Consider the following 27,757-nt stretch of genomic DNA (forward strand, 5'->3'; position numbering starts at 1 on the left):
AGGATATCAACAGTTGGTTAGCATTCTCCACATCCATGTGGACAAGTTTCGCGCTTCGCTGCTCGCTTGTGTCAGAATGCCGGCTACTACTATCGCCGTCACATGGCCATAGTATTTGGCTATTCCAAAACCATCGCCCCACCATCATAGTCGTACCCATAAACAGCGAGGCTTCCCAGAACTCCCCGATGGCTTTTGTTATTCTAGTCTTTTATTGTCGTGGCACTCGCAATCCCGGAGAGGTGTCGTTAACAATGCAGAGATGTACATACGTACATATGCACATGACGTCACACTTGGCCTGGGGCACCCTGGAAGTCAGTCTGATCGGTCTCCTCCTCTGCCTGCTGCAGGAGCTGAAGACACTGGCGCACCTTCAGCCTGGCATGGGCTATATCGCGCTGCATGCGCTCCTTGGGTGCCCTTAAACCCGCCATCGTGGTCGGCACATTGGTGCGCATTTCCCCCAGGACATTGAGTAGATCGGAGTACTTGTCCACTATGTTGGCGTTCTCATCGAGACCTGCAAAGTGTGGGGTCTTAACCACTACTATTGTTACATTTATCAATTTGCTTACCTATAGATGTGCCAAACAGATCGGAGTCGATGCCAAAACCACCTCCTCCTCCGTTTGCCGCCGACATTATTTGCAACTGGGCCTGCATGTACTTGGTGTACTCCAGTTTGGCCATCACCTCCTTGTACTCGTTGGCGTAGGCAAGTGCGGCGCTGTTTGTCTGCTGCCTGTTGCGCAGCATCATCGCTGCATTCGCAGTGGAGCTACTGCCAGCAGAAGCGGCTCCACTCACCCTCGTTATCTCCACTTGTGGCACATGCGTCTTGATTGCTAGCTCCTGGTTGGTGTCCATTGCTGGCTCCTCGTCCGCCTTGGGGCGCGATGGCACGGCCGTGACGGTTATGTCGCTGTACCTGGAGCGGAAGGATTCAATGTCCAGGTAGTCCATTTTGGCGATTGAATCTCTAACGACGATCGATGGTTGATAATGAAAGGGATTTATTTGACAGGCCTACTTAGTAGCTAATATTTCAGTGCTGCAAATTTCTTAGGGCTGGAAAACCATTTCTTCTATTTTGATTTTCCTCCCTGGCCAAATCTACTCGTACTCCCATTTCCTTAACATGAGCCCCAAGCAAGTGGCATACCCAACCCTCACTTGGTTTTTGCCTTTGCCCCCAAAGCTAAAAACCTTTCTTTTTGCTCTTTCTTTTGGGCTATCGCATGACCAAGTGGGTAATTACGGGAAGCAGAACAAAAAAACACGTTTGTAAACAGTTCATTCTGCTGGCGTTGTCCATTCGCCCGTTCTTCCCGCGGGTTCCACTGCTTCAGCGACCGGAAGCCGCTCAAGCGTGCTTCCCGTTCTGCGCAGGCGCATTCTCCTTGGTCACCCCAATTTTTTGCCATGACTCATGGGGTATGGCGTATTCAAATAAGAGAGGTGGAGATCTGATCGTAATGGTTGTTTTACTTGTTTTACATGCAAATTTTGACCAGAACATTGTCCAGAATTTCGGTTTTAACAATCTTCAGCTGTTGTGCTAATAACAATTTAGTGTTCTAGACTCTGCTTAATGGCTAGTTAATTGCTGCTCTGGTGCTGCGAGCGAATGATCGCCTCCAGGCTGCGTTCCGTGTGCTCTCCGCACTCGAAGCGATGGTAGTCGACGATCTCGCAGTTGTGCTCCTGCAAAGCCTCGCCCACCGTCTTGTCCGCATCGAGCAGATACTCCTGGTGAATCAGGCACGTCTCATCGTCCTTGTTCTCCGCCGGCTTGTCCTTGTCATATTCGCCGATCTTTGTCGGCTTCATGCCCACGATTTGCTGGCAAATGCTCTTGTGAAACTCAAAGTCCAGCAGGGGGTGCGTGGATCGGTAGGCTACGATCGCTCCGTACTTGCCCACCTGGGTGATGCCTTCCGTGGTGCCCACATTGGTGGGTGCGGGATGGGCGTAGCCCACCAGCTTCAGGTCGTTGTTAGCCTTAAAGCACAATGCGCGCCGGATGGTGGCATTCTCCCCGATGGCGCCGATCAGCAGAGCCAGGTGGTCGCCCAACGTGCGTCCCTCCTCCGTGCGCAAGTTTCTGAGGGCGTCCGCATCAAAGCCAAGCTGAAAGGATATGCACATTCTTTAATTAGCAATTTCTTTAGGAATGGATGCAAAACCGGTTCTGATCCAAATATTGTGTACATTTCCCATAAAAATCTCGCTCACCTTCCACAGATCTCCATCGAAGTCCGTCAAGTCCGTGTATTGCAGACACATGCAGGCGACGTGGTCAACGAACCGCTTGAAGGTATCGTTCCTGGCTACGAAATCCGTCTCGCAATTCAGCTCGACCATGGCGCCCCGGTTTCCGCGGATGAGCACTCCAATCAGACCATGTGCAGTGGCTCGATCTGCGACCTTGGTGGCCTTCGACCAGCCGAGGGTCTGGGCCTGCTCGTGCAGCCACTTTTCAGCCTGCAAGAGCGAGATGATGGCAAGGTGAGTTGATTAGCACAGATGTGTTTTGATCACAAAGGAGTTTGCATGCGGTGCAGCTATATATATTACATAATAATATAGAAAAATCAGCAATTTTTCAAAATGTAGAGATCCCCATTTCGTGCTCTTTGTAATGGAAAGCTCACTGCACCGCTTGCAATAAAACTATTAGCCAACTACCCACCAATCCGACGTCGTTGTTGTGCTTCTCCAGCGCCTTCTTGCAATTGGCGAAGGTGTATCCGGTTTTCTTCCTCAGCGCCGCCAGGGCACTCTTCTCCAGGCCACCGGATCCGCCAGAGCCGGCATAAAGCTGCCGCGTGGAGTGAAGTGCGCGTGTGAAAAACCTTTGTAGCAGCATTTTTCCAAAAAATTTCCGAAATTTACTGGGAGGCCAAAATGATTTCTAGCGTGATTTGTGTGCGAATTGAATTGTTGCTCTTTGCCTGCTGTCAAGGGCAACTCGCCGGCTTGTTTGTTTTTCCGTTTTCCGACCTGTCGCTATGTAGTAGTTGCCCGGAAAATCAATTCATTCTAAACAACGGAAAAGCCTGTGTGAGATTTGCATTTGTTTTCAACTCCTTCGTATGTTCGCTTCGGTTCAAGAAAAATTAATCGCGTTGCGGCGCGAATAAATCCAAAGCGAGTGTGGTGCCTCGATAGGTGAACGACTGGTAAGCGTCGATAGTTTAGTTTTCGGCTTTTCTGTGTGCTTAATTCGAGCAATTAATTTTGAAACTGAAAATTTTGACAATTTTCCGTGTTGCACAATTCGGCTGTTAGGGATGGCAAAAAAGCCGGTAGGGCGCGTGTGCGGAGAACAGCTGTTGCGAAGCGACTATCGATAGTGGCGACGCTATCGTTGGCCAAATGACGTTTAGTGGATGTTACAACCTATTACCGGTTACAACCGATTCGAAATGGATTGAAACCAAATATTTAAAACTTAAACCTAATAAATAGTTTTTTTTTTAATTCTGGCGCACGTAGTTATTTTCTTAATTAATATTTTAGTGTTTTTTTTTACTTTAAATAGTACTTTGATTAATAACTCGGCGGGATACAATCGTTTTATGTTTCAAAAACAATTATTGAAAACAATTTTCATTTTCTGTAGTCACATTTTGATTCGAACGTTGAACCGATTTCAGGCTTCAACATGCAGGGCAGACAGAATCCGAATCGGGAGTTCAGCATCCCCAGCTTCACGTCCATATGCGGCGGTCGCCGCCTATGCGAGAAGTCGAAGATGCTGTACACGCGACCCAAGCCGGATGTGCTGCAGAGCATCCTGCAGTCAAAGGCCAATCCGGAGTACAAGTCGCGTCGCCTGTGGTACGAACTGAACATGCCGGAATGCGCCAGCTCCCTGCTGGACGGCAAGATGAAATCCGACCTGCCGGACAACATACTCTGCGCGAAGAAACAGCAGAAGAAACGCCAGAAGAAGCGTGAGAGCGGCGTGGCCAAGGCCAACTACATGACCATGCGACTGGAGCGGGAGCACTTCCGCCGCAAGCTGGTGGAGCTCATCCTGCACATGGACGACGACCAGGATCCCGAGCTGGCCGCCCAGTGCGCCGTACCCTTTCCCGACCAGGAGGAGCGCGAGATTCTGCGATATTACTATTACATCAAGCATGGCATTGACACCATTCACGTGTCGCCGTTGAGCAAGAAGATCCTCAAGAGGTGCGTTCCACTGAACACTTTCAAATGTATCTGCTTTTTTGCTAACTGCTTTCCGTCTGCAGGATAACCGATCTTGTGCCACCACTGCTCTACAAGTGGCAGACGGCACTCAATGAAAACATAGCCGAAGTCCGGGCGGACTACGTGTTCGCCATGAAGAAGGCCGTTGTGGACTTCGTCCTGCGGCACACGGTCCTCGATCGCCTAACCAAGGAGGGCGTGGGTGGCAAATACGACACCGCCGAGCGGCGGGAGGTGCAATCCATGACGAACTTTTGGCGCTATCGGTGAGTCTCCATGATGCTAATGTCAAATTCGATAAAAGTCTTCGATTTCTATTCGATAAATGGCAAATGAAACTTTTGATCCGTTAAAAGTGTATAATCCAGGCAGAATATAGAAACATTTTTCACGTTTTTCGTTAGCTTTTTCTATGCAAAAAAAAAAAAGAAAAAAATACAGCAATGCAGATGAAATTGCAACTTCTCTTAAGCCAAATGGATTTTGAGAGGCAAAATCAGAGTAGCGTAATTGATATTGAAATGCATGCGTTGTTTGGTTCGACAAAGTTGAAAAACCAATGCAAGCGAAGGGCGGGAATTTAAAGTTAGAAACTTCCGAGCGTGTGGGAAATTCAAATTTTTTAATTAAAATAAATTACACCCGCACCAAGTGCCACGTAAATTGTGCGCATTGTAAAAAGGGAGGCAGGCGGCAGGCAGGCAGGCAAAAAAAAAAAAAAATGGGTAAAAGAAAAAGTTGCTATAATTGAATGCGAGTGTGTTGTGTGTAACTTGCCTGTAACCGCCAGCAACGCATTTGGCGCAAAAAAAGCGTGCAATTGACATGCAATTACGCCCAACCAAACTGGATCACGCCCCCACATATGGACTTTTATATTCACGGATGCCTTGGCTTTATTGCGGATTAAAAAAACGAAATGAATTGCCCTTTGAGTCGACCGCGCGCGAAATCTTATGAAAATAACTGACAAAGTTGTCTTGCCAGGGGGGGTGGGGGGTGAAAGGCGTTAAGAAAATAAGGAAAATAACGAAAATAACGAAAGTCGTGCGACATTATTAAAAGCTTCTTGCGATTGGGGGGAAAACGCGAGAAATCGCTTTGCGGCGTGCCAAAAACTTTTTAACCGCACTTTTTGAACTACAATGCCGCGGAAATGGAAAAGTGGAAAAGGCTGTGTGTGGAAATGGAAGCAACAGAAAGTTAAGTCCTCCTGTGTATTGGTTTGACATTTGATGAGCAACAGCATCTCCAGCAGCTGGAGAAGATTTGGGTGGCTCGACATAAATTTGCAAAAAGGATATGCTTAAAAATGAATTGTACTTGTTTGTGGCATCAACAAGGGAGTTTCGCGATTTTGGGGCCACCATCTCGTTCTGTCTATTGTGGAAAACATCCAACAACTTGGGTTATCTGCTGCAAAGTTGAACAATGGACCCATTAGCGGGCATGATTGATCTCCAATTTATCACGGAAGTTATCACTTTGTAGTATATAATTGGGATGAATACGTTGCTGTTCGCTGCACTTAATACATTTGAAAATGTTTTAGTTTAAAGGCGATTTTGGTATTTCAATCTACCTTCTTCATCACGTCTTTTTTGGTTCCAAACTGGGTCGAAGGAGCATCCATCGATGTACAGGTCCGCGTGAGGTTTGCTAATTTATTGCCTTCGAGCATTTGGCATCATTAAGAAGGGCCTTTGGATGCTTTTTGTGATTCGGGGATTCGATGGTTGGGTGGTTAGGTGGTTGCCCGCTGGGTGCTCCTGTGGCTGGGCGGTTGCGGTTGCCTGCACTGTTTAATGGGCTGTGACGGAATAGCTGGAGTGAAAAGTTTCCCTTGGTCTCGAGATAATTTGCATAAAAAGACGGTACTAACTGTGGTCGCCATCGCCTCATCTCCATCTTTATACCCATACCCATACCCATACCCATGGCATACAATTTATCCCGCAGCTACGACGAGAACCGCAATGTCCTGATGAAGACGCTCTTTTGCATACATCGAAGTGTGGCCAGCATCTTGGAGCTGTGGAGCATGAAATATAAGGATAAGTCCCTCATCGACAGCAAGGAGTTGGCCAAAGTCGAGAGTCCCTTTTCATTATTCACATTTGTGGTAAGATTAATTTATTGGGCTTATCGAGTAGTTCATTTTTGAATATAGTCTTTGGTTATTAATATATTTAATATATATCTGCGTATTTTACTCCTTATCAGTACTTGTGCGGTTCCCATATCGATAATGGAAAGACTCTGCTGGAGGAGAGCTGGTATGGTGAGATACACTCCTCATTGCTGAAGGCTAGCAAACGTGGACAGCTTCCGGACATTCGGCGTTTTACTCTGGTTAAACGATTCTTTAACTGCGTGGCCGCTTTGATGACTCAACAACTGGAGGACATATGCATCAGGAGTCTGAAGGAGTACGCCGACTTTATATGCGATTATGGGGTGAGAATTGTGAATGGTAAACATTAAGAAAAAGTCAAATAATACTCAAAATATCTTATCTAGCACTCGAATCCCGGATTTGAGATTTCTGTGATGCTGGCCGACGAAGACACCATACAATTCAATCCCAGCTTCTCGAAAGTCCAGAGTGAATTGCTTCGTGTCATCGATTCGATCATGCTGAGCATACAAATGCTGCCCCGCATCGAGAGCAAACTATATACCGATCTAATCGTCTCGAAGAAGATCTTCCTCACACCCACAGTGCCCGAAAGTATTGTTCAGGAGACGAAGAATCGGATATGCGCCATGTTGGAGGAGCAGCGCATCGGTCCAGAGCTGCGACTGCAGGACTTTGATCCATTCATTGATCTAATCAATGGAAGCGATGCTGAGCGGGTGGGAAACTTCATGGAAAGTGATGCCACCTTCGAACAGTATGCGGATATGGTGTACGAGTACAAGGAGAAGGAGGATCGCATTGCCAAGGAGGTGTGGGCTGTCATCCGGATGGGTTTCTACGAGTTTCACAGGGATAAGTTCATCACACATCTGGAGAGCTTGTGCAGGCAGTTGCAGTTGGATTTGCTGGCTAGAATGGTGACCGATCAACAGGCTAGGATCACTCGATTGGGCAAAGAGTACGATGCCATTGCTAAGAAGGCCCTAACTGTGCCCAAGGACACGGCCGAATTGATGCAACTGAAGGCCTATGTGGTTCATGCCGAAGAGAATCTAGTGCCAGAGATGGAGGCGAGATTGAAAGTGAATATGAGCGAAATTCTCTGGCTTATGGATCATACTTTGTACTCCCCGCTGGAGATCAAGAACAACAGTAACTCCTTTCAGTGGTATCTGAAGCTTCCGTCCATTTTCGAGCAACATCGTGCGATTATTGCCGAGAAGGTGATCGAGTACCAGGAACTGCTCAAAAAACGCATCGAGCTCTTCCGACGCGAACTGCAAAATTACTACGAACAGGTGCAAACGTACGACACGTGGGGCGACATTAAGCAGCTTTCTAGGTACAAGAAGCGGGCTGGGGTGCTGGATCAGAGATTAGTGCAGGCCATGGAAACGATTGATCAAATTAATGAAGAGGAAACGTCCTATGGCTGGGATCTATCCCAGTATCCCATGAGAAAGAAAGCCCATGACCAGCTTAAGCCGTATAAAACACTTTTCGATGCAGGACAGGACTTCATGGACAAGTGGGACCTGTGGATGCATTCTCAAGTGGGCTCCTTCGATCCCGACGAGATCGATGGCGATGTGTCCAACTTCTATCGCATCATCCAGAAACTAGATAAACAGATGGGCGATCATCCCATTACGATGCAGCTAATTCAGGATGTCAAGGCGCAAATCGAAGCCTTCCGCGAGCACATGCCCATTATAAATACGCTGGGCAATCCAGGCATGAAGGCACGTCATTGGGAGCTGGTATCCGAGATTATTGGCTTCCCCATTAAGGTGTCGCCCGAACTGACGCTGGAGAAGATTATCGAGTACCAGCTGGACGAGTATGTGCCCAAGTTCGAGGCCATCTCGGAGAGCGCCACCAAGGAGAACAATTTGGAGAGGGCAATGGCCAAGATGGTCAACGAGTGGGAAGGTGTAGAGTTCTCCATTTCGCCATACAGGTGAGTAGCATTTACCTTTCTGCCAGGTGGGGGATACGGCCTATAATTGAAATGCCACCCGCAGGGATTCCGGCACATTCAAACTGGCTGCCGTGGATGACATCCAAATACTGCTGGACGATCAAATCATCAAGACGCAGACGATGAAGAGTTCACCCTACATCAAACCGTTCGAGGCGGACATTATGTAAGTGAATCGATTTGGGTAGTCATCTGAAAAAATTTAAGGCTTTGACGGATTCCGGGAAAGTTTATTTACTTTTATGTCCAAAGGCAGAGGAAAATTTGCCTTCCACTCGTATTTGCTATTTCTCAAAAAACGACTTCAAATTCATTTGTTTACCGCAGTAGAGTAATAAGGATTCGGGTTGTTACGTATTTTTGTTTCACCTCTTTGTTGAACCGTCAGTGTCAGCGGCAGACGAGCCACACGTCGCTAATCTTTGTTGTCCCTTTGCAGCAAGTGGGAGGCCAAGCTCATGCTGCTCCAGGAGATCCTGGACGAGTGGCTGCGCGTGCAGGCCACCTGGATGTATCTGGAGCCCATCTTCAGCAGTCCTGACATACAGCAGCAGATGCCAGAGGAGGGCCGGCGTTTCAGTGCCGTGGATAAGGTGAGTTTGCCACAACTCACTTCCTTTGACATTGCTGAAAAAGAGGAAAAGTGGGTTGTAGTTAAATTTTGTTGTTTCGCCACGAATTTTCATTAGATTATAATATTTAAGCAATGATAATTAATCCCTTTATTTTACAGATTTGGAAAGAGCTAATGAAGCAAGTGTCGCAGGATCCCAAAGTTATGGTTGTGGTGCAAATCGACAAGATGAATGACAAGCTGAAGAAGGCGTACAGTCTGCTGGAGGTAATTCAGAAGGGTCTGAACGCCTACCTGGAGAAGAAACGTCTCTACTTCCCAAGATTCTTCTTCCTCTCCAACGACGAACTACTGGAGATCCTGTCGGAGACAAAGGATCCGACTCGTGTGCAAATACACTTGAAGAAGTGTTTCGAAGGCATTGCCACGCTAAATTTTACCGAGGAGCTGGACGTGACAGCGATGAGATCCTCCGAGCGTGAGGAAGTCACTTTGGTGGACGTTATCTCGACCTCCAAGGCACGCGGACAGGTGGAGAAGTGGCTGCTGGAACTAGAGATCGATATGAAGAAGAGCGTTCACCACAAAGTGTCAGAGGCGTTCTACAGTTACTTGAAGATGTTGCGTCATGTTTGGGTGCTAACCTGGCCGGGCCAGTGCGTTCAGTCCATCTCGCTCACGTACTGGACTCTGGAAATCACCGAGTGTTTCGAGAGCGAGGAGCCTAAGGAGAATCTGGCCAAGTATCTGCAGAAATGCGTCTTGCAGATCAACAAGATTGTGGATTTGGTGCGTGGCGACCTTAATACCCAGAATCGTATCACATTGGGCGCCCTGGTAGTGTTGGATGTCCATGCCCGTGACGTCCTGGCCGAAATTGTGGCTAATCAAGTTGAAGATCTGCAAGATTTCCAGTGGCTATGTCAATTGCGCTACTATTGGGAGGATAATAATCTGGATACGAGGATGATAAACTGCTCGTTGCCGTATGGCTATGAATATTTGGGAAACACCCCACGACTGGTGGTTACTCCACTCACAGATCGTTGCTATCGTACCCTGTTCGCTGCCTTGAATCTGCATTTGGGTGGTGCGCCTGAAGGTCCTGCCGGCACTGGCAAAACGGAGACCACCAAGGATCTGGCCAAGGCTGTTGCCAAACAATGTGTGGTATTTAATTGTTCGGATGGTTTGGATTACCTCGCTTTGGGTAAGTTCTTTAAGGGGCTGGCATCTTGCGGTGCATGGTCCTGCTTCGATGAGTTCAACCGAATCGATCTGGAGGTGCTCTCTGTGGTGGCACAGCAGATCTTGACCATTCAGCGTGGCATCAACTCGGGCAGCCCCACGTTGGTCTTCGAAGGCACCACTTTGACACTGGATCCTACTTGTGCTGTGTTCATTACCATGAATCCTGGTTACGCCGGACGTTCTGAGTTGCCCGATAACCTCAAGGTAAGACTTTAGATTTCAACTTATCACTTTTATATAACTAACATATTGTGGCGTTCTAGGCTCTCTTCCGTTCGGTGGCCATGATGGTGCCGGATTATGCCCTGATCTCGGAGATTGAGCTGTACTCTTATGGTTTCCTGACCGCCAAACCGCTGTCCGTTAAGATTGTGGCCACATATCGCCTGTGTTCCGAGCAGTTGAGTACACAGTGCCACTACGATTATGGCATGAGAGCCGTAAAGTCGGTGCTGAAAGCAGCCGGTGCTTTGAAACTTCGCTATCGGGATGAGAACGAGGATATCCTGGTGTTGCGCTCCATTAAGGATGTAAATTTGCCCAAGTTTCTTAACCAGGATATTCCCCTGTTCCAGGGCATCACCTCTGATCTGTTTCCTGGAACAGTTTTGCCGGAAGCGGACTACGTACTATTCAATAAATGTACACAGATGGCTTGTGAAAGACAAAATAAGCAGTGCACTCCATTTGTGCTGGAGAAGGTGCAACAGGTGCGTAATTCAGTCAATTGGACAATCCATTGAAGATCCACCACTTATATCGGTGTTATGCCTTTAGTTGTATGAGATGATAGTGGTGCGGCATGGTCTTATGTTGGTGGGTTATCCATTTGGGGGCAAGACAACCACATATCGCGTCCTAGCGGAGGCCTTGGAGTGTATGGAGAAAACGGTTCGTTAGTACATTTCACGTTTGATTTGGGGAAACATTAACTATTTTAATTCTATTTATGTCTCAAGGATGGTTCCGAAAACAAAGCTATTTACACGGTGATAAACCCAAAGGCCATTACAATGGGTCAGCTGTATGGGCAATTTGATGCAGTGTCCCACGAGTGGAGTGATGGAATCCTGGCGGTGAACTATCGTATCTTTGCTATATCAGATTCACCAGATCGGAAGTGGCTCATTTTCGATGGTCCAGTTGATGCGATTTGGATCGAAAACATGAATACCGTGCTGGATGACAATAAGAAATTGTGTCTGATGTCCGGTGAGATTATCCAGCTATCAAATACCACAAACTTGGTGTTTGAACCCATGGACTTGGAGGTGGCCTCGCCAGCTACGGTCTCGCGCTGTGGAATGATCTATCTGGAGCCCAGTTCGTTGGGTTGGGAGCCCTTAGTGGCCTCTTGGAAGAATACTCTTCCCGCGGCCTTCCATACGGTCAGCAAGCAACTGATATCGATGCTCATCTCTCGGTTTTGTCCTATTCTCTTGTTTATTCTGCGCAAAAGTCTAAAGGAAATTGCACCCACCTCGGATGCGAATCTGATGGTCAGCCTAATGAACTTCTTTGAGTGTTTTATAGATGACTTTCGGGATGAGAAGTATGTGGCTAATGTTTCCGACTTGGATTTTCGAGCCCAAACGGAGGGAATATTCCTATTCTCGTGTATTTGGTCGCTTGGCGGTTCATTGGATGCGGACAGCAGGGAGAAGTTCAATATAATATTTAGAGCATTGATGGAGAAGACATTCCCACAGAGTCTATATGATACGTATGGCGTGCCCGAGGATCTTTATGTGGAGTCCTTGGCCAAGCCATTCATATTCCCAATTCCCAAACAAGGATCCGTGTTCGATTATAGGTATATAAAGGAGGGAAAAGGCAAATGGAAACCCTGGCAGGATGATGTTAACTCCGCTCCACCGATTCCACGAGATATACCTGTCAATCAGATAATCATCCAGACCAACGAAAGTGTCCGCATCGGAGCTGTTTTAGACTTGCTTAATCGTCACGGAAAGCCCATTATGTTGGTGGGTCCAACCGGAACTGGCAAAAGTGTCTATGTGATCGATTATATGCTCAAGAAGATGGACTTATCCTTTTACAAACCCTTGCTGATCAGCTTTTCTGCGCAGACATCCGCTAATCAAACGCAGGACATTATCATGTCCAAGCTGGACAAGCGTCGCAAAGGAGTCTTTGGTCCACCTCTCAACAGCCGTTTTGTGATCTTCGTGGATGATGTCTCGATGCCGCTGAAGGAGAACTACGGAGCCCAGCCACCAATTGAACTCTTGCGAATGATGCTCGATCACATGATGTGGTACGATCGCAAGAACATCGTGCCCATGAAGCTAATCGACTTGCAGATGATCGTGGCGATGGGACCTCCATCGACCGGCAACACGGTGACTCCTCGTTTCCAACGCTTCTTCAACGTGATATCCATTGATGATTTTAACAATGATATATTGAATACCATCTTCAGTAAGATTGTGCTGTGGCATCTGGACACGAGGTAAGATGGGTGTATAAACAACAATTGTCTGTCCGATTAATGAATTTTAAACTTCGGTGTCCGAAGTTCTCGTCTTAAAATATATCCTTTAATCCATTTTCCCTCAACTCAAACCAACCCAGGGGCTTTTCCAAGGAGTTCGATCCTTGTATTGACGAGATCGTAGGCGCCACCCTGACCATATACAATGACGCCAAATTGAATCTGCTCCCCACACCGGCTAAATCCCACTATCTCTTCAATCTGCGCGATTTCTCGAGGGTTATACAGGGTGTCCTGCTGTCCGTTCCCGAAGCAACTGAAGATGTCAACTCCATGAGGCGACTGTGGGTGCACGAGGTGTTGAGAGTGTATGGGGATCGATTGGTTGAAGATGCCGATCGCAGCTGGCTGTTTGAGAATATCTGCAGCACGGTGAAATCGTGCTTCAATACGGACCCCTCTCGCCTCTTCGGTCGCCTTGTGGAGAAGGACAAATCCCTGCAGGAGTCCGATTTCCGTCAGTTGATCTACTGTGACTTTACCAATCCCAAGGCGGATACCAAGAACTATGTGGAGGTGCAGGACCTGGAGGAGTTGCGCCGTGTGGTGGAGGCATATCTGGTGGAGTACAACAACATGTCGAAGAAACCCATGAATCTGGTGCTTTTCCGTTTCGCCATCGAGCATTTGTCGCGCATATGCCGCATCATAAAGCAGCCGAGGAGTCATGCTCTACTCATCGGGGTTGGTGGCTCCGGACGCCAGAGCTTGACTCGATTGGCTTCGCATATATGCGACTATGAGCTGTTCCAGGTGGAAATCACGCGATTGTATGGGCCGTACGAGTACCACGAGGACATCAAGGCGATCCTACGCAAAATTGGGGCATCCGAGATGCACGGCGTTTTCCTCTTTACGGACGTTCAGGTGGGGAACCGCAATTGGCAAATCCGACTGTGTCCTGGGCTTTCCTTGGTCTCGCTAACTCTTTTAGACTCTTACAGATCAAAGATGAATCCTTCCTGGAGGACATTAGCAATTTACTGAACTCCGGTGAGGTGCCCAATCTCTTCACCAACGAGGAGAAGATCGAGGTGCAGGAGAAGATGGCCCAAATCGACAAGCAGAGAGATAAGGCCGTACAGACGGATGGCAGTCCAGTGGCGCTGTTTAACTTTTTTGTCACGGTGGGGTCTTCTGACAAAATCTACATAACCTTTCTATTCCACCCATTACTTATTTTATCTTTGAGAAAAGTTTTCAAAGCTCCAAAATTAGATCTGTGTTATTGGTGCAACGAAAACTAACATAATATTGAGTAGTTCTTCATTTCCATTGCGCAATTCTTTATCATTGTGACTCACATCGACTAATAAGTTATAATTTTTCCTGCTAATACAGACTTGTAAGGATCAGCTACATATTGTATTGGCCATGTCCCCTATTGGAGATGCGTTGCGAAACCGCATACGAAAATTCCCCTCGATCGTCAATTGCTGCACTATTGATTGGTTCCAGTCCTGGCCAGAGGATGCACTACTGGCCGTCTCGACACGCTTCCTGGCCAGCGAGGATCTCACCGCCCTGGAGCGTCGCACAGCCATTGACATGTGCATGGAATTCCACACGTCAACTCAAGAGCTTTCCGCAAAGTTTTTCTCAAGACTGCATCGGTACAACTATGTGACCCCCACTTCGTATCTGGAGTTGATCCAGACCTTTAAGGCACTGCTCAGTCAAAAGAGAAAGTGAGTGTGAATGTGGGGGGAGGGGTATTATCATATATTATTCATGAAATTCATATTCGCTTTAGCAACATTACAAATAATCGGAATCGCTACTTGACCGGCATTTCCCAGCTAGACATTGCTGCCCAGCAAGTCGCTGTGATGCAGGAGCAACTGATCGCCTTGGAGCCCAAATTGAAGGAAGCCTCAGAGATCGTGGCTGAACAGGTGGCCAAGGTGACGGCCGATAGCAAACTGGCGGAGGAGCAGCGTGAAATTGTGAAGCTCGATGAGAGCGCGGCCAAGGAGCAGGCTGCTGTAGCCCAAGAGATCAAGGACGAATGCGACGCCAAGCTGGGAGAAGCGCTGCCCATTCTGGAATCTGCTTTGGCCGCTTTAAATACTCTAACCACAGCGGATATTGCGGTGGTCAAGACCATGAAGAGTCCACCAATTGGTGTAAGGATTGTCATGGAGGCGGTTTGCATCCTCAAGGACGTGAAGCCCGATAAGGTGCCGAATCCAAGTGGCTTGGGCACCGTGGAGGACTACTGGGGTCCCTCGAAGCGTGTTCTCAGCGATATGAAGTTCCTGGACAGTCTGCTCAATTTCGACAAGGATAACATTCCGGTCGAGGTGATGAAGAAGTTGGCGCAACGCATACTCAGCAACGAAGCCTTTGATCCCGATAAGATTAAGAGCGCGTCCACGGCTTGCGAAGGTCTGTGCCGTTGGGTTATTGCGCTGACCAAGTACGATGTGGTGGCCAAGATTGTGGCGCCCAAGAAATTGGCTTTGGCCGAGGCCGAGGCCACCTATAATGCGGCCATGAAGACGCTCAACGAAAAACTGGCCATGTTGGCCAAAGTGGAGGCCAACCTGGCCGCCATCCAGAAGATTCTCGACGAGCAGCTGCGGCAATATGGGTAAGTCTAACATTGATTTAGTTATGCTAGTTATGTGTAAGCCACTGGTTAACTTACACCTTTTAGCATTTTGCTGGCGGAGCACGAGGCTTGCACCAAAAAGCTCCAGCGAGCACAGGAGCTCATCTCTGGCTTGGGTGGCGAAAGGACCCGTTGGTCTGAGACGGCCAAAATGCTGCAGGCCAGCTTTAAGAGTGTAACCGGCGACGTTCTCATCTCATCTGGCGTGGTTTCCTATCTGGGCCCCTTCACCATCGACTTTCGGGTGGATCAGATTCGCAAGTGGGTGACCAAGTGCCTTAATTTCGGCGTAACATGCACAGCTGATTTCCAATTGGCCGTCGTCCTCGGCGAACCTGTCGAAATACGATTCTGGAACATATGCGGTCTGCCAACGGATGCGTTCTCCATTGAGAGTGCGATTATGATGAAGTGAGTATAAATATTTGAATAATTTAAATTTAAAACTTTTGATTTACACTCATCAATCATAAAGCGTAACTTTCAAGGTGAGCTTGCTTTTGGATAGATATGTATTTGAAAATCTATAGCTAAAATTTGTATCCAAGTGCCACTATAACCACAAGCTATGGCAACAGCTGGCAAGGGCCACTTGGTAAATCCCCCGTGGTGATCGCTAAGCCAGCTATCGCATCAATTAAACAACCTGACACGGTAATTATAGTCCTGCCTCCTGCACGTCAGCGGCACAGAAGTTCCGAGTCCACGAACGGCTTCTGTATTTCTTTTTCGTTTTCTAATTACAAAACATGAAACGTTAGAATTCACGCGTATTAGGAAAATTAAAGATACGCCTCGTGCGGACGCGGGTGGAGGATGTGAGAACGGCACCGGATGCTGCACAGGACCGCGAACTGGAACGGAATCGGGTGCGGGGGTGGGGGGGATTCGGGAGTGGAGGTTTCGGGAATGGGTATGAAAACAGTAGCAGTGGGGGTAGGTGTTTAGGTGGAAAAGGGGGAGGGCTGCATGCGCGCATTAAGCAGCGTACCCGCATGTGGCTAAAAGGACTCGTTGCCAGGACACGCCATCTCGGTGGTGGTGGTGGCTGCTGTGCCAGCCAAAGGTACAAAGGGCACAATAAACCGAGATGGTATGCACTGCAAAAAACGATACTAGATGCGTCTTTATTTTCATTTTATTCAATTCAATTTGAAAGAATTAACACGTTTTATTATATATCATTTCATTTGATCATTTAATTGAGCCAATAGAAAAGTTTATTACTTTTTTTATCTCCAATATCTGGCTTTTAAAAGTTATTTTTTTCCGTGTACAGTGGGGAGGGGGCAGGGAGGCTGGCAGGCAGAATTTTCATGTTTGATGCGTGTATTACGCATCTGGTGAGTTTCTCGGAGGTCAGGGAACGGGCCACATGCCACTCAACGACGCTCCTTTCGATTTAATAAAGGAAATTCCTGGCCGCTATCCACGAAAGTGTTCAAAGTAATTTGGAGCATGCCCGAAAATACCTGAGGGTCCCTGGGTTTCCTCGAAGGGAGTGGCATATGCGGGCAGCAAGGAGGGTAACTCCAGCATTCAGCATCCAGAATCTAGATTCTAGAATCGCCTTGTATAAGCAATTGATTAATGTGCGCCCAGAGCGGATTAGGTTTAATTTCTATACAGCCGGAGGGGTAGCTGCGATGCTATGCGATGGCTTTCAACGATTGCACATCCTTGGGGATTTGTTCTCTAGTTTCTGGGCCTTTGTCTATCCCGTCTGTCTATATAGACGAATTTGTATTTGCACTTGGCAAATATCCGGAGAGCCACCCTGTTGGCTGGAATATCCTGTTGTCCTTACTATTAACATTCATTTGCCTAATATTTCGGGTGACACGTAGCACATATGGTGACCTCCGCACCATTCTCGCATCCTTTCGAGCATCGTAAAATGCGATGGCTGTGTATTGGGTATCAGGTGTATCAGCCATGTTTTCCATTTCGGCCAGCGGGTTTTTAGGATACTGTGAAACTTGAGGGCCGTGCCTTTGATTAAATAATGTTAATTTGAAAAAGGCAAAACAATTTGTAGAAGAACGTCCATTTTGAGACCCTTTGGGTGCTTGAATTTTAAGTAATGGTAAAGAGTTGGGGGCGGGCATGTTTTACGTTAAATAGTTGCAAATAAGATGAATCGAATTGAGCTTAATATTAAGTGGTTTCAGCTTGAAAAAGAATGAATATAAGACAATATAAACGATTTTGTAGATCGCTAAAAGATTTGCGCTTTTCATTTTGTCACCAAATCTCTATCCAAATCCCCAAACTCCATTTACCAGACTCTCAACCGGCTTACAATGCAAGTTGTGTTGCATTTTTAACAGTTTTCCAACTATTTGCCGGGAAATTTTCGCTTTTATTTTGGGACAGAAACTTGTATCGCTTCCAATCCCAGCTCTTTATTCCTCCCTGGCGATGCGCTTTGAACTTTAACCGGGTATTCACATGGACGACCACCGACTACCACCGTGCTCCCACAGACTCCATGGCGTTTCTATTGTATTCCGTGTCCTGGCTGGCACATCGCGTGGAATGCGCTGTTCGAAAAAAAAATTGGTGGCGCTTTTATTTTTGCTTTTGGATTTTTGGATACATGTGCCGACTGTGGCGACGGCGAAGGCATATTGGTCTTTTGTTTTTCCATCAAATATTTTTCATTCATCAAGTTTTCAATTTACAAAAATGTTCATTCATTCGCACGAGCAATTTGTATTCGGTGTGAATTTGTCATGTGTTGGCTGCTCCTGCTGCAACTTTTTCCTGTTTTTCCCGCTTCTTCTCTATTTTTCCTTGTGTCCCGTTTTCCACTTCCATGTATTTTTCCACTCTGGCTGTGAGTTATCGCATCAGTTAAATGTGTATATGTATGTATGTATGTATGTAACCGGCACACCCAACAGCCGCAATCGAAGTATACATACATGTATATTTATTTGAATCAGGGGCTTAGTCAGCGAAATTTATGCGCTTTATGTGAAATTTGGTTATAATAACCCTTATTGAAAACTTTAGAACTAGAAGATGAATTCATTCGTTCAACAATATTATATAATATTTAAAAAATCTATTCTTTATAAGTGGAAAAGAGGAGATCCCTTTTTCCAGGGACTCTGCCCAAAGTCCTTTTGTGATATAGTTCTGTTTGTGGCTTAACGTTCGCATGATGTATTGGCATGATTGAAGCCAGAGGTTTTGCTCCCATTTCAAACCCACAAAGCGCACATATACCACCGAGTAATGCGAGCAGAAAATATATATACATATTTCTTTAGCATTATTTACGCTTATGAATTATTGACGTAAATATTGAATGTGTATTTCTGTGGTATTTTATTTTTTAATATTCCAACTCCAACTAACTGATGAGCTTGTTGCGGTGACAAATTGTTTGCTTTGTTTCGCTTAAAGTTCGTATGATAAGCAAGCTGATTGAAATGATTTGCAGAAACGCTCGTCGTTGGCCCCTGATGATTGACCCACAAGGACAGGCGAACAAATGGATCAAGAACTATGAGAAGAACAACAAACTCTGCGTGATTCGGCTCAATCAAGCGGATTACACACGTGTCATGGAGAATGCCATACAGTTTGGTCTGCCGGTGTTATTGGAAAACATTGGCGAGGAATTGGATCCCGTCTTGGAGTCGGTGCTCCAAAAGACGCTTTTCAAGCAGGGCGGAGCGCTCTGCATAAAACTGGGCGACTCTGTTATTGAGTATAATCATAGCTTCAGGTCAGTACCATTTTAAGTTGATAGAAATTGAAATTGAAGATTTTACCGAGTAAATTGTCTTGTTACAGATTCTATATGACAACTAAACTGAGAAATCCACACTATCTGCCCGAGGTGGCGGTTAAGGTTACCTTGCTGAACTTTATGATCACCACTCAGGGATTACAGGATCAATTGTTGGGCATTACGGTGGCTAGGGAACGACCTGATTTGGAGGCGGAGAAGAATAACCTGATAGTCCAGGGTGCCGATAACAAACGGATGTTGAAGGAGACTGAAGACCAGATTCTGGAAGTACTCTCATCGGCTGAGAATATTCTGGAGGACGAGACTGCCGTTCAGATTCTGAGCTCAGCCAAGGCATTGGCGAATGATATTAGTGAGAAGCAGGTCATCACAGAGGCCACCGAAAAGCAGATCGATATCGCACGATTAAGTTACGTGCCTATAGCCGAGCACTCAACTATATTGTTCTTTACTATAGGTGAGACATTTTATTCATTCATTCTGTTCTGCTAGTACAACCATGTTTTTTTTCACAGTGGAACTGGCCAACATCGATCCCATGTACCAGTACAGTCTGGTTTGGTTCGTCAACCTGTACATGTCATCCATTGATAATACGGAGAAAGTGGACGACATAGCGGCGCGTTTGTTGGATCTGCGAAATCACTTCACCTACAGCCTCTATGTCAACATTTGTCGCAGTCTCTTCGAGCGTGTGAGTGCCCATTGGATTAACGCAATTATCGTCCGATTATTCATCCGCTGTCCAGTTACCTGGACCTTTAGCCTCGTTAGTCCCGTAATTGCGCATAATCTGATAATGTGACATTTGAAGCGTGGTCCTTTGCGTTTCATTTGCTTTGTGGCTGAGCATCCTGCTCAGCTTGACTTGGCTTGGCTTGACTTGACTTGACTGCTTTAAAAATAATATTTAAGCATTATTGCTCCACAACTACACGGTACTGTGATGCCACTTCAGCGGACAATGCAGTTGAAGCAGTTGTCGTAACTGAAAACTGTGTGCTTACTGTGGATAGACTTCATAAAATTCTCAGGGAAAAATATTTGAACAAATTAACATATATTTATGAATAATTAGCATCAAATCAAATTTAAATCGAGAAGGAATTTTCTCCAGTGATATCACCAGTTTTCAATGTGTGTACGTTTCTTTTCGATTCGTTTAAAGCCACTGTGCAGCTGCTTGAATAATGTTATTACATTGCTGGTGCAATCAAAGGATGTGCCTAGCCAAAGGAAGCTGGGGCAAAAGGGAAATAGTAATCCAAACAAGTTTCTAGCTAGCTTTATGCTGTTTTCAGTCAATTATGCCATGGCCTTTGCCCGTCCCTTAACCTTTGCCATCGCCTCCTGTGGCGAACCTTCCATCAGGTAACCTTTGATCCCCAGCTTTTAATTTTCTTGCGCACAAATAAAAAAAACCAAGTGAATTGCCATCGCAGCAGCTTGGCCTCGGAAATGCTTTGATTTTGGCGGGCAACCTTTCCGTGTAACCCATTTAATGTGAAATTGAGCCTCTAAGCCCTGACCCTGAAAGATCCCAATCACATTACATCGGCTTTTTGTCCCTTACCCAATTATACATTTAGAGAAAACTATTAGTACTTCTGACTTCCATGAAAATCCATTCCTTACATTAGAAATATTATTAGTTAGATAACATTTTAATTTCCGAGTGTAACGAAATGTTTTCCACTTTGAACACAGGATAAGCTGCTGTTTTCGCTCATATTGAACATCAACATGATGAAGCACGACAATCGGATTGACAATGCCGAATGGATGTTTCTGCTGACTGGAGGCGTTGGCTTGGAGAATCCGTATAAGAATCCAACCACCTGGCTGGGCGTCCAGAATTGGGATGAGCTCTGTCGCCTGACCAATTTGACCAATTTTAAGGGCCTACGCGAGGACTTCAATGAAAATTCGGCTCAATGGAAACCATTCTTTGATTCGAAGTCGCCGCAGGATAATAAGGACATACCAAAGTCCTGGGACAACCGAGTGAGCGTATTTCAGAAACTTTTGCTACTCCGCGTCTTTCGGCCGGATAAACTGGTTCCGGCTGTGTTAAATTTTGTAAGCGGAGAACTGGGTGAACGATTTGTGGACCCGCCTCAATTCGATTTGATGGCTTCGTTTGCTGACTCCCATTGCTGTGTGCCCTTGATATTTATATTGACCCCTGGCTCGGATCCGACGGCCACACTCCTAAAGTTTGCCGAGGATCAGGGCTTCGGCACGAATCGATTGTTCTCGCTGTCCTTGGGTCAGGGTCAGGGCCCCATTGCCATGAAGATGATAGATGAAGGCGTCAAAATGGGTAATTGGGTGGTGTTGCAAAATTGCCATCTGGCAGCTAGTTTCATGCCCTTGCTGGAGAAGATCTGCGAGAACCTCTTGCCAGATGCAACGCATCCAGACTTCAGGCTGTGGCTCACCTCATATCCGGCGGATCACTTTCCGGTTGTGGTCCTGCAGAATGGCATTAAGATGACCAATGAACCGCCAAAGGGCTTGCGATCCAACATTCTGCGCTCGATGATCAGTGATCCGATCAGCGATCCGGAGTGGTATGAGTCCTGCACACAGCCAAGGATCTTCAAGCAGCTGATATACTCGCTGTGCTTCTTCCATGCGGTTATTCAGGAGAGAAGATACTTTGGACCGATCGGCTGGAATATTCCCTACGAGTTCAACGAAACTGATCTCAGGATATCCCTGATGCAACTGAGGATGTTCCTCAACCAATACGAGACTGTTAACTATGATGCGTTGCGATATTTGACGGGCGAGTGCAATTACGGAGGACGAGTTACGGATGACTGGGATCGTCGCACGCTGAAAACCATTCTAGATAAGTTTTATTGTCCCGCTGTTATAGATTTAGAGACCCCATACTATCTAGATGAAACGGGTCTGTACTATGTGCCGGTGTTCAAGGAGGTGGATTTGTATCTAAACTTCACGAGAGATCTGCCACAGATCTCGGCTCCTGCCATTTTCGGATTCCATGCCAACGCGGACATCATGAAGGACCAAAAGGAGACAGACATGTTACTATCACACACTCTGCTCACGCAGGTGAGTACAACAATTTTGGTGGTGGAGAAACAGAATTTTGGCTTGTGTATAGTTTTGCTAATTGTTATTCTGAATGTTGAATATTTTTGCTTTGTATTTGCCTGCTTCGCTTTAAAAGGAACGTTGGGTAAGTCATTTTAGAGTTAAACGAAATACATAGAATAATCGGTACGCTTTTGTTGTTACACTTTGCCCAGGACCTCTATGATCGACGCGTAAGTACTGGCTAGTCCTAAATGCTTTAACATTTCAAACAGCTACTTTAATATTCCCTTGTTTGACACGCTGCGCTTTAGAAATTGGAGAAAAAACAAAGGGTTTATGTAGAAACGCTTAGTAGACGCTTTCCAGAAAACCTTTCCCTACCCACTTATCCCACCTGTCCTCCCTTCCTTGCCCTGTACCAAATGTCCTTGAAGGATACTAGTGCCTCCTCAGATGACAGTGGTGGTTCCAAGGCACTAACTCCCGAAGAGGTTGTCACAAATGTGGCAACCGATATTCTGGACAAGTTGCCAAAGCTATTCGACCGCGATGCGGCCCTGCTAAAGTATCCCACTCTCTACCACCAAAGCATGAACACGGTGCTCGTTCAGGAGATGGTGCGCTTTAATGTCCTGCTGAACACGATCCGAACTAGCCTTATCACGCTGCGAAAGGGAATCAAGGGTGAGTAAGCCATTTTATTTATGATACCCTTGCAGATATCGTAATGATTTTTCTATCGATATGCCAAACAAAAATTTCAACTAGCTATATAATGGGTATCTGATAGTCGAAGAACTCGACTACTTTTTGTTTTTATTTTCATCAAAACTTTATAAAGTACCCCTATCGTTCCTACTAATACATTTCAGATAAATCATTATACAATTACACCGAAATAAATCAAAATATACATTTATTTTGGCAATTTGTTTATGACAGATTGTTCACTTCTAAGATTCTCTTTTCAGCACACATTTTTAGTTTTTATTCAGATTCTGGTACAATATTATCTATGTTCTCAGCGGTTTTGTCCTTAATTTGGATATGGTTCTTGCTCACGGAGCCAATATATCTTTCCTCAACTTCATATTGATCGGTTATGGATTTATTTCTAGGCCTTTTAGAAGAATGCGATCCTTTCTCAGATTTAATCGGTTCGACTGTTGAATTTCTGACCCCCGACGAACGTACGGGTGGGATAAAGGACTCCCGTTCTGGCCAGAGCAAAAGTTCGGATCCCGGTTCGTCTTCGAGATCCGGTCCGAGTTCGGCATCCAGTCCGAGTTCGGCTTCCGGTCTGTTTAGAGGCTCAAGATTGAACTCGACTACCGAGCGCATTTCCCTAGACGTTTCCTTTTCTTGGTCTAAATCGTTTGTTGTTGTGTTTGTATCGTTGGTTATTATACTACTAGTACCCAAGGAAGTGGTGGGTATTACATTCTCAGAAACTAATTCAGTAACCGGCTTTAATTCAACTGAAGGGGAGTCTCTAGTTTTCGCTTCACCAGGAGATGGGGTGGTTAAGCTTTCTAATTTTAATGGAGATGAATCCAGTGGTTTTAAATTCTCTTCTTCTGGTTGCTTATCGTGCGATTCAGATGCTGATGAAATCCTCGTCCTCAATTCCATTGTCGACAGAATTTTATGAAATGATACCTTCGGCGAGTCTATATCAGTCCCTGTAATTTCAGAAAACTCTGAAGCTGGCAATTCAAATTTTTCTTCCTCGTCATTATCTATCGGAAGTTTTGATACATCAACGTTAGAATTTTTTTCTTCCTCACTGGGAAGCATTACTCTATAGCCCCTGCCGACAAATGATCCCAATTTTGAGGCATGCGAAACATCGAGAGTGCTTCTAAGACTGAACAAATCACTTGGTGTCGTCGTTGGAAGTGGCATTGGATTGAATATTTGAGATCTTAGAAATATGTCGCTGTCAGATGGTATTTCACCCGCCAGGGGATTATCAAAGTTTTGTAAATTTCTTGTAATATTGTCTTCTTTGCGTTTTCTTAATATGTTTAACAACTGTTTTTTTTCAAATTCTGATCCTGGCTGTGAGGTAGCATTTTCGGTATGAAAGTTTTCCATCTCGCGTATATTGTCCATGTGATGAATGTAATTATGAGAGACAGTAGGGCAGAGCTCGATTAGTTGTGATGGCCTCACGGCTGGAGGATTTTCAGACTTGTCAAATATGCCTGCGAACACGTCGTCAAATAGATCATTATAGTTTTCGTTAACAATACGCTCATTTTCTTGAAGCCAACGATCGCCAGGAACTGCCTGTCGTATGATCTTTCTTATGATGGCATGAGCTTCGCGCCAGGAAGTTTTTTGTGGGGTTTCACTTTCGCTGTCAGTGGACATCAGATACAAATCGTTGTCGATTAGGCGATCTATGAGATCACTCGTTAAAGTACATCCTATATCAAACGGATCTAGTTCATTCCACACCTTTGGGAAAATCACATCCTCCAATACGTACTGGGCGATCAGGGAATTCTCGTAGCGCTGCAGAATATTGTTCATATTCGGTGAAATCATGTCATTCAACATTATTCGTAGTGGCACATAGGTAAGGGGGTTTTGGATCAACTTAAAGCTCTCTAGCCATCGCAATATATCCGCATCGATCTTTTTGGCCAATTCACTCACTGTCTCGCCAGCAAGGCCATCGGCCATGCCGTACATATCAGAGCTCAGAATGTTGGCAAAATACTTATTGGAGATCTCATTGTTGACCACATTGCAATGTTGGAAAAGCTCCTCGTACAACAATCTCAATTCGTTCTCCTTCTGTCGCAGACCGGCTTCGGCGGCCTCGCGTCTCCAGCGTTCCTTTTGGGCCATAATCGAGAAGAAGTGAAGCCTTCGCAGCTCCGAAAGTCGGGTCATCTCCTCCGAGAGGAACTGCATCACCCAACCCACGTAGGTGCCCTCATAAATGTTCAACATGTGCTCCATTTCTTCGCGCTTCCTGTCGTTCTTCAAATGCGATAGTGTGGTCTCTGAGACTTTGTTCGTCCCCGGCTTTGCGTGTGGTGAAAAGGATCCGTAAGCTCGCGATTTACGATATTCCTCATCAGAATCGCTCCTTTCGTACAAGTCAGTTAGATAGGCCAGGGTTATTTGGGATGCCGCTCTACCCAATTCGGGTTTTCTTCGCCGTACTAGACATTTTGGTTCTTCTCTCTCCGCATTGGCCTGTGTTCTTAGGCCTTTCAGAGATTCGAAGAGCTTTTGTAGATTGTCTTCCTTGCAGAAGTTCCGCTCATATTCCTTGTCATACTTTTTGGGCTTGGACCAATCCTTAAGCTTTCTAAACGGACATTTGAAGTCGGTATTGTTGATTCGCTTCTCTAAGTCATCGATTCTCATATCGAAGGCTTTTTGTGCTGTTTTGGACACAAAGTTGCGACGCGCCGGATCCACGCCGTATCTTAAAAGCGGAGCGTAGAACTCCGAGCTGGGTGATCCCAACGCGTACATGGGACTTTGCTTCTCCCACCTTCGCGGATTCTTCGTAAGTTGGAACTCCATTCGGCGCATTCCCCGTTGGAACTCGATCTCGTTTTTTCGCAAACCCGCCTGACGTCGCTTCTCGATTCGCTCGCAGGCTGTTTCGATTCGAGTCTTTGAAGCGGTGTGCATCTCCTTCTCCCGCTTATCAAACATTTTAATCACGATCTGGAGACGCATCATCTGGCACTCTTGAATGTCCTCCTCACGCTGTATCCACTGCTCCCATTCAATGGCCTCCAAAATCTCCTTGAGCTCTGTTTTTATCGCCACTTTCCTGGCGTCTTGAAGTAGGTTTTTGAAGTGAATCTTTAGGGCATCACTAAAGGCCCATCGTTTCCTGGCGCGTTCCAGAATCTCAACTTCATGGAGTCCCGGTCGATTTGCTACTGGGAATATAGATGGCAGGGAAAACAGTTCCAAGGTTTCAACGCTGTTTGCTTCAAAAATCTCCGGCAAATAAGCCATTGTCTGCGCAGAGGATTCTCTAACAAATACGTATAGTTATATTAAATTATAAATTAGTATTTAGTTCACTTGGAGTTTACCTGTAAAGCGTCTGCGTGATCTTATTCTTAAACGGTCGTGCGTCCTTGTTCTTAGCAAAGAAATCACATTTGTGCCTTAAATCCTTTTTCGTCACTACCCTGGGGCTCATCTTGACCTCATGGGTGTTCACTGTAGTATCTTGTTCGGTAAGAAATCGGTATCCCGGAGCTTTGAACTGACACTCGCTGTCGGTGCGAGGCAATTTTCCAACATTGCGCTGTGCTGGGTCATTCTCACCTAGAAAAAGGATCATCAAATTATTGAAAGTAATACTTGTGTTATACCTTTTCAATCCAATTTCAATTTCTTAACATTAAATACCTCCTGTGATCCGCAGATCTACCGAGCTGTTGATCAGACAAGATGATAGGCCACGTTCAGTAAGATTTTCAGATTTGGAAGTGCTCTTTTTCCGTTTGATATTATCCTCTTTTTGTCTCGGTGATTGTAACCTGTCCTCCTGAAGAATCCTAAACTTAACATGCCTATCGAGTCGTGTATTGTGTTTGGACATTGTGTTTTTTTTTATATTTTTATATTTTGTATAAGTGTAGTTTTTATGTGGGTTTTGATGAGTATTGTGTCAGCAAATGGGTTTCATATTTAATTAATTTTGAATTCTAATTTCAGTGGGCTACTAAGTTAACTTATTCATATTAAGTATTAGTATGATTGTTTATTAAATACTTGTGTATTATTAAAAAATTAACTTTTCACCAACAGGTTTGGTTGTAATGTCTCCTGCTGTTGAGGCCGTTTACAAGTCCGTCCTAATAGCCAAAATACCTGCAATGTGGGCTGGAAAATCGTACCCAAGTCTAAAGCCATTGGGCAGTTATGTGACCGATTTTTTGCGCCGCCTTGAGTTTTTGCAGGTAAGTGATATGGAAAGTACGCAGCAATACAAAATAAAAAAACATGTTTTTAACTTTTATTGTAGCACTGGTTTGATCATGGAGCTCCTTCCACCTTTTGGCTATCTGGATTTTTTTTCACTCAGGCCTTTTTAACCGGTGCCCAGCAGAACTATGCGCGAAAGTATGTCATATCCATAGATCTTCTGGCCTTCGATTACGAAGTTCTCACGGTGGAAGAGCCGCAAAGGCAGGGATTATCGGGACCCGAGGATGGCGTCTTTGTGTATGGCATTTTCCTAGAGGGTGCACGATGGGATCGCACTGGAAAGTATCTAGCCGAGTCCCGGCCAAGGGAACTGTTTGATACGATGCCATTGATTTGGCTAAAACCGCTCAAGCGCGTCGATCTGCCGGAGCGTCATAACTATCTGTGTCCCATGTACAAGACTGCCGAACGTCGAGGAGTATTGTCCACCACTGGTCATAGTACCAACTTTGTGGTGGCCATGTTGCTACTCTGCAATCCGAATACTCCAGTCTCACATTGGATTATTCGCGGCACGGCTTTGTTGTGCCAGCTGAGTTTCTAGGGATTGTACATTACTTTCGATTGAACTAAATATATTTTTTAAGGTCTGCTTGAGGCTCATTAAGTAAGAAATATTTTGAAGAGGTGTCACTTGAAAATC

General features: G+C 45.7%; 4 protein-coding genes across 5 annotated transcripts, besides 1 other annotated feature; 1 reads left to right on the top strand and 3 right to left on the bottom strand.

Moving 5' to 3' along the window:
- Nucleotides 1–197: 197 nt before the first annotated feature.
- CG15142 (uncharacterized protein) lies at nucleotides 198–1,025 on the bottom strand. Its single transcript, NM_136002.3, has 2 exons — nucleotides 579–1,025; nucleotides 198–523 (listed from the first exon to the last, which is right to left on the bottom strand). The coding sequence occupies exons 1-2, from the start codon at nucleotides 964–966 to the stop codon at nucleotides 291–293; spliced, it is 621 nt and encodes a 206-aa protein (NP_609846.1). The 5' UTR covers nucleotides 967–1,025; the 3' UTR covers nucleotides 198–290.
- A 446-nt stretch (nucleotides 1,026–1,471) lies between these two features.
- On the bottom strand, nucleotides 1,472–3,310 carry mEFTs (mitochondrial translation elongation factor Ts). The gene is made up of 3 exons (NM_136003.5): nucleotides 2,696–3,310; nucleotides 2,239–2,487; nucleotides 1,472–2,133 (listed from the first exon to the last, which is right to left on the bottom strand). Exons 1-3 carry the CDS (start codon nucleotides 2,870–2,872, stop codon nucleotides 1,603–1,605), a joined length of 957 nt encoding a protein of 318 aa, NP_609847.1. The 5' UTR covers nucleotides 2,873–3,310; the 3' UTR covers nucleotides 1,472–1,602.
- A 294-nt stretch (nucleotides 3,311–3,604) lies between these two features.
- Dhc36C (Dynein heavy chain at 36C) lies at nucleotides 3,605–27,719 on the top strand. 2 transcript variants are annotated; one of them, NM_001382179.1, is made up of 23 exons: nucleotides 3,605–4,203; nucleotides 4,266–4,490; nucleotides 6,184–6,346; nucleotides 6,448–6,681; nucleotides 6,745–8,324; nucleotides 8,389–8,511; nucleotides 8,785–8,938; nucleotides 9,079–10,374; nucleotides 10,434–10,880; nucleotides 10,948–11,061; nucleotides 11,130–12,643; nucleotides 12,766–13,552; nucleotides 13,630–13,812; nucleotides 14,027–14,373; nucleotides 14,439–15,278; nucleotides 15,345–15,710; nucleotides 18,751–19,038; nucleotides 19,107–19,522; nucleotides 19,581–19,759; nucleotides 20,773–22,149; nucleotides 22,446–22,818; nucleotides 26,935–27,086; nucleotides 27,152–27,719. In NM_001382179.1, the coding sequence occupies exons 1-23, from the start codon at nucleotides 3,671–3,673 to the stop codon at nucleotides 27,656–27,658; spliced, it is 12,198 nt and encodes a 4,065-aa protein (NP_001369131.1). In that variant the 5' UTR covers nucleotides 3,605–3,670; the 3' UTR covers nucleotides 27,659–27,719. The 2 variants fall into 2 exon arrangements, with proteins under 2 accessions (NP_001369131.1, NP_523591.2); NM_078867.4 differs by having other exon boundaries at nucleotides 22,569–22,818.
- Nucleotides 22,866–22,940: a mobile genetic element.
- CG15143 (uncharacterized protein) lies at nucleotides 23,096–26,753 on the bottom strand. Its single transcript, NM_136004.2, has 3 exons — nucleotides 26,533–26,753; nucleotides 26,211–26,448; nucleotides 23,096–26,149 (listed from the first exon to the last, which is right to left on the bottom strand). The coding sequence occupies exons 1-3, from the start codon at nucleotides 26,723–26,725 to the stop codon at nucleotides 23,122–23,124; spliced, it is 3,459 nt and encodes a 1,152-aa protein (NP_609848.1). The 5' UTR covers nucleotides 26,726–26,753; the 3' UTR covers nucleotides 23,096–23,121.
- Nucleotides 27,720–27,757: the final 38 nt, after the last annotated feature.

The sequence above is a fragment of the Drosophila melanogaster genome, chromosome 2L, assembly GCF_000001215.4.
Source record: "Drosophila melanogaster chromosome 2L".
Taxonomy (NCBI): domain Eukaryota; kingdom Metazoa; phylum Arthropoda; class Insecta; order Diptera; family Drosophilidae; genus Drosophila; species Drosophila melanogaster.

Bases quoted from the DNA above. Each gene is read 5' to 3' on its own strand.
- CG15143 (NM_136004.2), bottom strand. From the start codon at position 26,725: ATGTCCAAACACAATACACGACTCGATAGGCATGTTAAGTTTAGGATT. The intron at 26,449-26,532 runs GTATTTAATGTT...TCCTTTTTCTAG, and splicing joins AGATCTGCGGATCACAGGAG to GTGAGAATGACCCAGCACAG. The intron at 26,150-26,210 runs GTAAACTCCAAG...CGTATTTGTTAG, and splicing joins ATCACGCAGACGCTTTACAG to AGAATCCTCTGCGCAGACAA.
- CG15142 (NM_136002.3), bottom strand. From the start codon at position 966: ATGGACTACCTGGACATTGAATCCTTCCGCTCCAGGTACAGCGACATA. The intron at 524-578 runs GTAAGCAAATTG...CACACTTTGCAG, and splicing joins TCTGTTTGGCACATCTATAG to GTCTCGATGAGAACGCCAAC.
- mEFTs (NM_136003.5), bottom strand. From the start codon at position 2,872: ATGCTGCTACAAAGGTTTTTCACACGCGCACTTCACTCCACGCGGCAG. The intron at 2,488-2,695 runs GTGGGTAGTTGG...TCGCTCTTGCAG, and splicing joins ACAACAACGACGTCGGATTG to GCTGAAAAGTGGCTGCACGA. The intron at 2,134-2,238 runs GTGAGCGAGATT...ATATCCTTTCAG, and splicing joins TCGATGGAGATCTGTGGAAG to CTTGGCTTTGATGCGGACGC.
- Dhc36C (NM_001382179.1), top strand. From the start codon at position 3,671: ATGCAGGGCAGACAGAATCCGAATCGGGAGTTCAGCATCCCCAGCTTC. The intron at 8,939-9,078 runs GTGAGTTTGCCA...TTTATTTTACAG, and splicing joins GTTTCAGTGCCGTGGATAAG to ATTTGGAAAGAGCTAATGAA. The intron at 13,553-13,629 runs GTGGGGAACCGC...AGACTCTTACAG, and splicing joins TCCTCTTTACGGACGTTCAG to ATCAAAGATGAATCCTTCCT.